The sequence below is a fragment of the Electrophorus electricus genome, chromosome 9 (assembly GCF_041902795.1).
Source record: "Electrophorus electricus isolate QZ-2024a chromosome 9, ASM4190279v1, whole genome shotgun sequence".
Lineage (NCBI taxonomy): Eukaryota > Metazoa > Chordata > Actinopteri > Gymnotiformes > Gymnotidae > Electrophorus > Electrophorus electricus.
This window is the reverse complement of record NC_137505.1, coordinates 13,308,905-13,317,467: the sequence shown is the minus strand read 5'-3', so window position 1 is coordinate 13,317,467 and position 8,563 is coordinate 13,308,905. Positions and strand designations below refer to the sequence as shown.

Genomic DNA, 8,563 nt, shown 5'->3' with positions numbered 1-8,563 from the left:
ACCGCATTTCTAAAGTGTGTTACCACTTTGATGAATATGCTTTGTGTATTTGCAGCACGATGGGTTTTCCAGGACACTGTAATTTATGCATGTTTAATTCCATCTTTTATTCACGTACTAAGCCCAACTCTATAGGCTAATATTTATAAAACCGAGATAACCATAGAAACGTCTTCATCTGTGCTTGATACTTTCACGGAAAAACGGAACTGCTGCTTGTCAAGCTTGTTTCATCAGGTTTTATATCATCGTCATGACGTGTTTGAATTGATCCCAGGCATATGCAGTCCTCATCAAAATCCATTCAAGTCCTAGGCTGTGAGTAAGGTAGCTAGCTATGTTCTCTCTCTGGTCACAGTTGGCAAATAAATTGTGCATATAGATTGTGGGGAAAACACTTTAGCACGTGTTCTCCAAAGAAGTGTCTTAATATGAGCTATCTAGCTAGTTCCAATGTCAACTGTAGTCATAACACTGGGTTTCTCTCTGTGCTCAGGTGTCTTATTTGCATGCCAGTAACATGTTAGCGATATTGCAGTAGTGTGATTTTTTATGTTGCCCGTGATGAAAGGTGACAGCGAATAAAAATCCAAACATTTTTTTTGTTCAGGTCTTTTTAACGGTCATAACCCACACATATTTATCTAACAAAAAAATCAGGTTCCCTAAACTATCCCACATGTCATACTGAAGGAAAAAAAATCACTTGTTGCTAAGAGATAGTAGAAGCACAGTAATCCTCTACCTGTAAAAATAATTGAACGTTACAACTCTGGCTTTGAATACATTCTTATGGATTCTATTTACAGTGTGGTTATACAATAAAATAAGTTGTACATTAAAATAATTGTAATTATTTACAGGTGCACACGTTTGCCAGAGCGCAAGACTAATTGCTTCTTAAAGTAACAATGCTTATAGATGTATGTCTAGAGAAATTAGGGCGCAAATGTAACTTTGTAGCCAGTTATCTATGATAAAACGTAACCTGTCATATTTGAAACATTTCTCCTTACCACAGGGCGAGACAGTGAGGATTTTAGGAAAAAACATTACGCTACCTGAATTTACCAAACTATACTGCGGAAGTTAAAGAATCTTAACGTTTGAAACGCATACACACACACACACACGTAAATAATATTTATTTTCAAGAGGGTGACAACGTATGAGAACTGAGAACTTGCATCAGTAATGACGAAATAATACATATTCATAACATCTAAGAGTCAAAACTCCGTTTTAAAACAAAACAATGAGGTGCGCTGTATCGCGAATATCAGTTAAAGGACCTGTAAAAACCATATTTGATATTTTACTTAATTCTCTAATCGAGTAGATCACAGATTCGAACAGGATGGGCTGTGTTTGCTCGTGTATGAAGGTATGTATGTTTTTTCCTACACTTTGGGAACGATTTTAAATACGATAATCTGAAAAGGATTAAGATTTATTGTGCATGTCACGGAACGCTTCCACTGGTCACGTGGTATGGCCCGCCGCGTGCACTGGGAGTTCTTCGTTGACTGTCTCGTGCGTAACCTTGCCTATGTTGTTCAGCACACACCTGCATCGGTTTACTCTTGTCATGTTTGTATGTATTTAAACCCTTGTTAGTGTGTGCCTTATTGTCAGTCGTTGATCATGCTCGTGTTCACGGTCACAGTTTGTGTTATACGTGAGTGCCGGTGTCTGTATCGTATGTTAATAATCGTTAATAAACGTCTCCGTGGAGCGAGTCTGTACGTCCTGTTCCTTGAGCAGCGCCACTGGGGCCGTTACAGTGCGTAACTAATTAGCATTTTCCTGTTAAAAAAACTAGCGCAAATGCAGATGATTAAAAAGTTTTGTTTTGTTTTTTAAATCAAAATGAGATTCTTGTAAGAATACCGAGATATCGCTAAGTCGCGATAATACTTCATATACAAATCAATACGTTTCTACAATGCTTTTCTACAGAAAAAGAAGAAGGAGAAAACGAATAGAAGTTGGTGGAGACACATAATCTCATCCTCCAAAGTGTCTGACTCCTGCGTGGCATTAGACGGTCACGCCGCGAATGTGACCACCTCCACTTCTTGCCCCTCTTCCTCTGAGGGGTCCCTGATCTTCAGTACTGCTTCTTCCTTTTCACCTGTGGACATATCCCACAATGCCTCTTCTACCCAGTCGTGCCTTCCTGGTCAAGCCTCCTCCTCCTCCTCATATGAGTCGCTCAGGACTACAGCAGTGATTGTTCCTGGTTAGAGCTCAGCAGATTTGATCATGTTGTTCAAATGCATAGTCTGTTTTTGGTTAAGGACATTTACTCCAAGTTTCTGTTCTCTATACAGAGGCTGCAGATAAAGATGTGGACTCCGTGCGCATTGAGAGGTGGGTACATTATCAAAATTCATCTTCGTGGCAGAGAAAAGTGTGGCATGGTGGTTACCCAATGGCACTGCCATTGTAACTTCCTTGGGGCATAAAACGAGAAAAAACATCATTGTCTTTTTCATTCTTCACACCTTTATCTGTCTAAGGGTTGTTATGTGAACATTTTGTGCATAACTGGCCACTGTGTATTCATCTCTCCCTTCTTTTCTGTCTCTCAGGTTTCCGGCTGTTCTGATGCAAGCAGACACTCGTGTTCAGCCGCAGAATTTATTGCGACAGCTGCTGCACGTCCTCAGGAGTAAAAGGAGGCGTCAGATTGGTCAGGGTGAGGGCCAAGGCCACACCCCCATCCATTCCGCTGTCGAACACCTCAACATTCGGCAGCTCGGGTAAAGACGAGAATACACACCGCGTTTTACTACACAGCCTATTAAGAGTAGATGATTTTACAGTTTACACAGGTGAAGCTCAGTCTTTTTCTCCTATACAAATACAAACATATTGTAATTAAATGAGCAGTAAGTCATTTAGCAGTTCTTCTTCACATTATGAAACAGCCATTATACTGACATGTAGTGGCCTGGATGTTTCAGAGCTTGTGCACTAAATCTATTTTTAACATGGATGACCTGTTAGGTTTCCCAACATTGGGAACAGCTGCTATATGAACGCCACTCTGCAGTGCCTACTGAGTATCTCCTGCTTCTGGAGACCCATCAGAGCTCAGTCATCCTGCTTGATGGATCTTTCTAGTTGCCAGATGCTCAGGTACCCGTTCAGAACCAGAGGCTTCACATGGGTCTAAATGAACTGTTTAATCATGAGTGCTTAAGGAGGTGCTGTGATGCTCAGAGATATAAACCACTTGGTCTCCCTGTTGCTGTGTGTAGATGTTTTTCAGATCTGCAGCAGGCCCGGCTCACCACTCGCAGCACAAAGCAGAAGGTGCAGCTCCTGGGAGCCCTGCTTGAGTGTGTTTCAGCCCGCTGCCCTGCATTCGAAGAGGACTATGAACAGGTCCAGCTAAATGGCCCCCTCAGCCATTCAGAACACATCAGAACCTCACGCAGTACCCTGCAGGAACTGCACACGGCCACCTTTGTTTTCTCACCGTGCTGCTGTGGAAGTCCAGGAGCAAATCCTCCTCTGATGTTCTCCTGTGCTGTCCTCCACAGGATGCTCATGAGTTCCTGATGCTCTGCTTACTGCAGCTGAAAGAGGAGGGAGAGAGACTCAGGGCCTCTTTCTTCTCTTACATGTGCCCTGTGGCAAACTTTGAGTTTCATATCAAGTCTGTGCTCACATGCACCAGGTAATTAGGTATCACTGTTGCATATCTCCTTTGTGTTAATGGACTGGTCTTAACCAGTCTTAACATGTTTGTTTAAAGTACATTTTCTCACCGAGAGTAGGCGCTTTCTCCGGACATCTCTGTTTAAAGTATTCATGAAAGTTTCATAACATACATAACTTAAATATGAACATTTAAAATGCTCACAAGTTCAGCTTGTATTCATCACATAGCTTTCAAATCTCAGAGTGTGTGTGAGTTTGGGAAAACATAACAGACATGGACTGAGCATTCGAAATGTTTTCTGCTCTGATGCTTCACATTAGATAAGATGTTATCTACTTGTAAAACTGAGCATATTAGCATGTGATAACTCACACTGTATAAGGGATGCAGGAGATTATTTCTGTGCAAATGTTGTAACGTTTCTGTTCTCCATTTTGTGAAAGCTGTGGAAAGCAGAGCTGCAGAGTGGATGTTTACAACCACCTCTCTGTAAATCTGAGCCCTGCTACGACTGACAGCCTACACACTTACTTTAAGGTCGGTCACCTCACACACCCTCTTTGGATAAGGCTTCATTACCCTGTTGTAAAGGAGAGAATACAGTTATGACATGCTACCATTTTGATTTTATCACTCTCAATGAAAGGGCCTCTTTCTTTTTTCAGCCAACACTACTGGAGCGTTTTTGTGAGTGTGAAGCAGGCTGCGAGGCAACTGAAGAGGTGGAGTTTTTCACACTGCCACGGTGAGTCTCGTCTGACGTAGATGACCTTAAAGAATGAGTTTTAAACCAGTCCAACACACACACCCTCCTCCACTCACACACACTTCCAGTCCTTAAGTCACTTTTCCCCTTGGAACAGTATTTTCGTCCTCCACCTTAAGCGGTTTGACATGCTGGGCCAAAAGCTCTCAGACGTGATGGACGTCCCGTCCGAGCTAGATCTCTCTGCCCTTCCTGGGGTGGCTTCTCTCAGGCAGCAGTCGAGGTGAGCTCGTACCATCAACCCGTGCCCACATACTTCTCTGTCCACCCATTCCCATTTAGCTACAAAATGCCGACTGAATGGCTTTGTGGTTTGTCCTCAGTGGAGCAGCGGGAACCCAGGACAAACCGCAAGAAATGCAAAATGATAAACTGGGGGAAAACTCCAGTCCCCAGCCAGGTAGAGCTGTGCCATTTTCTTACAGTGGAGTGATAATATGGCTGTGTATTAGTATCTGCCATAATGACTAAGTTCTTTTAACCCATCAGTAGTAAATGAGAGAGGAGAAGGACAGGGAGCTAGAGGACAGCAAGTAAGCCTACCGGTGAGGAGAGAGAGAGACCAAAAAGAAGAGAGATGCAAGCTGAGAGAGACACAGAGACAGAATGAGAGAGAATGAAAGAGGCCTGTTAATACAGAGATGGCGTTCAATCCGTGATGCGTTTTCAGTTAATCGTATGAAAAAAAGATGTATTTGTGTGTTGCAGGAATGTGCACCCACTGGCACCTACAGACTCCAGGCGGTGGTTTCTCATTTAGGTGACAGCATGGACCATGGTGAGTAATCTGACATTATTTATACACGTGCAGTAGAAACTATTAAATGACTAAGGACCACCGACTACTCCGACAGGCCACTATATCAGTGACACAGCTGAGGGAGAAGGACAGAGCTGGTTGTCATTCAGTGACTTAAAAGTATCAAGAAGCACTGAGCCAGCCATCCTGAAGAGCAGGACAAAAACAGCCTACCTGATTTTCTACGTGCACAGGTAGAATCTCACCTTTCAGACTTAGGAATGTAGGTACCTCAGTCTAGGAGCACTCTAACAGAAACAAGTTTTACAAGCTTATATATGTAGGGAGTAAATTAGCCTTTACTGTGCCCTGGGACTGCAGGTCTCTTGTGCATGACAGGTGAGTGAGGCCTACTCCCAGCACCGGTTGGCAGGTGCTAACCTTCTTTCTCAGTCCTTTCACCCTTCCCTCTCTGTAAAAGAATTAAAAAAATTTTAACCCATTAAAATGAGCCATTTTTTATTCTCCACAAAATAGTAAATGCCCCCTCTGGCGTTCTTGTTAAAACACTTTTTCCATATTTTTATCCCATAGATTTATAACATGAATAATACTATACTTGTCAAGTCAACATATTTAGATGAGGTGTCCTAGTGTCAGTTATTGTCTTCTAATCGCTATTGGAGATGTACAAGTCCCCATTCTTTATCCCCAACATTGTTCATACTAAAAGATAAATTTCTTTTCCAAGTAGCACATGGCAGTGATTAAACACCTATTTACATGGACGTCACTTACATCGCCACATATGAGAACACTACCAGGGTGCTTCACTGACAGAGGAAGAGCTTCAGTCCTTTTTGAGAAATAACCAACTTGTATTTTAATTTGCAGATGTTAGGAGTGAACCAGCATCTGTCTATAGTTCTTTTAATTGTGAGCACACATATTTAAACCCTTGTTTTGTTGTTGTTTGTCAGTGTTTGACCCCATGTATGCTGCTTTGTTGTGTTTTAAGACTGCCTGTTATGTTCTAAGTAGTGTTAATGCTTAATGTTCTTCATGTTTGGTTTTGTCTTGTTCTGTATGATAATAAACGTCTGTGGCATCTGAACCACAGCTCATCTTTGCATCCGGCTTCACGTCACAGGAACACCGACCGTTGAAGGTTGCCTCGAGCCAAGGGAAAGAAGAAAAAGGGGAAGAAGCAGTGTAGCTGCTTCTACCCAACCCATGCAGGAGAATCCTCCATACTTGTGGGAACACTCCCTGTCATCACATCGGGGGAGAGTATCTCTGGAGGATTTTGGGGGGACCCTGGTGGTGGTCCAGGATCAGATGCTGCAGAGTCCTGCCTACCTTCACTGGATTACCGGGACCCGTACGATTACGACTACCAATATCCAGGGTCAGACTCTGCAGGGTCCTACTATCCCCCCACGGACTACCAGGAGGATTACAGCAGGAGTGAGGAGTATGTTGACGTCGGCCTCAGGTCAGACACCGAATCCGACCGCTCTGAGGATCCATCAGTGGAGGTGGAGGAGGCCCGCCATGAGGATCCTTCCTGTGGTTTATAGACCAGGTCAGAGGACTCTGAAAGCGACGAGCCTCCGATGTTAGTGCTTAATGTTCTTCGCGTTTGGTTTCATTTTGTTTTGTGTGTTAATAAACATCTGTCTCATGTGAACCATGGCTCGTCTTTGCATCCTGCCTCGTCTCCCACGTCACAGAACAGCAATTCATCTACACTTCTCACAGATAAAACTATCGCTAACGGCGAAGAATAAACATGTTGCAAAAAAGCAGTAAGAGCTAGTGTGCAGAAACAGTGGTGTTAGCGCGAAACAGTTTCAAAAACAGGAGTCTCCTTATGAAGGAAGGAGAATCTTTGGTTTACTGTAATACGATTTAGAATTGCGATGTTACCCTTTCAAGAAGAACTGAACACACTGTGATAAGAGCAACTGGATGTAGCTTTATTGACATGCTGGTCAAGGACTCACATCTAATATGTTTAAAATACATTAATTGAGGCCAAATGCAGCATAAAAACTTTTTTAATTTATACAGAACCAAAACAATCAACATTAAAATATATAAAATATATAATGTATAAAAATATGGGTATTGTTAAAAAAAAACAAAAACAAAACTAACCCTAACCCTAACTCTACGCTAACCAAACCCTAATCCTAACCCTAAACTAGTAGCACAGACGTGTGTCCCAATTTGTCTGGGACAGCAAGAGAGAGGGAGATAGATAGATAGATAGATAGATAGATAGATAGATAGATAGATAGAGAGAGAGAGAGCTACTTGAAAAGAAATGTGAACTATGTCCTATTTTCCTTTCTTTACTGCAACACTGTCATGGGACCCAATGTTAATGCCTTTCTTTTGTTCCACTTTCCCACTGTTCACTTTACTATGTTATGAGATGCTATGAAAGGAAAAATAAAACATGCCACAACTACTGTACGCATAAGAAAGCACAAATAGAACATGAAAGTCCAAGCTATTGTGATCTTTGGCGTCCAAGAGCTCGTCTGCGACTGCCTCTTGCCGTAGTTGTGACAAGTCACCACAAGAGGTCTCTGTTAAAGCACACACAAAAAAGACAGGTCTTCTGTGACCTACGGCATTAATTCTGCTTACTCCAGATACAAAAACAAGTATACAATTTTGCAAAAGGTGCAGTCTTGTATGTGAGATTTGTTTATAGATCTGGGAAATGTCAAAGTATATGTATCCATACCCTGCCTGTTCAGACACAGAACAAATGTGTAAATATAATAGATAAATGCATTTATTATAATAATTTTAACAGAATTCAATACATATATTTTGCATAATTGATGAGAGAAACATTATCAAATAAAACCAAGACAAACAGCTGGAAAAGAATCGCGAGGATCCCTTTTTTAAGTGCACACTGTTCAAGTTCAAGTTTGGTTTATTCGTCACATACATAGTCATACACAGTATAACTGTTTGCACAGACAGCAGTGCAAGCCACTGCTAACCAGACTGGATCTGCTTCTACAGAAAGTTGGTTATTTCAGTGATCAGTAACATATCATTTTCTAATTTAAGGCATATGTTTTGAACAGTTTGCATACTTTTAGGGCACGCACACTGGCTTTGAAAATTACGTGAACTGGCTTTGATGTGGTATGAATGAACAAACAGAAATAAAATGGATCATTAACAGTGCATTGGTCAAGGAATGTGCAGTGATGGAACCCGCAGTCCCTCGCTCGCCCTTGGCCAAAACTAGTCGAGGAATAGCAAACCCATTCCTGGTTCGGTAGGCTTGGACAAAACTCCAGTTGTTTCTGCACAGTCCGAGTTCGCTACGTCTCAGCGCCACCGAACCAGAGAC

The 8,563-nt window shown here is 42.1% G+C and overlaps 1 protein-coding gene across 1 annotated transcript; it reads left to right on the top strand.

The window, feature by feature from the left end:
* The first annotated feature begins 1,644 nt into the window (after positions 1-1,644).
* LOC145659185 (ubiquitin carboxyl-terminal hydrolase 29-like) lies at positions 1,645-6,835 on the top strand. Its single transcript, XM_081720330.1, has 12 exons — positions 1,645-1,665; positions 1,960-2,242; positions 2,334-2,373; positions 2,595-2,765; positions 3,013-3,144; positions 3,267-3,393; positions 3,552-3,688; positions 4,117-4,210; positions 4,339-4,418; positions 4,537-4,662; positions 5,148-5,432; positions 6,299-6,835. The coding sequence occupies exons 1-11, from the start codon at positions 1,645-1,647 to the stop codon at positions 5,197-5,199; spliced, it is 1,263 nt and encodes a 420-aa protein (XP_081576456.1). The 3' UTR covers positions 5,200-5,432; positions 6,299-6,835.
* The last annotated feature ends 1,728 nt before the right edge of the window (positions 6,836-8,563 follow it).

Bases quoted from the DNA above. Each gene is read 5' to 3' on its own strand.
- LOC145659185 (XM_081720330.1), top strand. From the start codon at position 1,645: ATGCTCGTGTTCACGGTCACA. The intron at 2,374-2,594 runs GTGGGTACATTA...TCTGTCTCTCAG, and splicing joins GACTCCGTGCGCATTGAGAG to GTTTCCGGCTGTTCTGATGC. The intron at 3,689-4,116 runs GTAATTAGGTAT...ATTTTGTGAAAG, and splicing joins TCTGTGCTCACATGCACCAG to CTGTGGAAAGCAGAGCTGCA.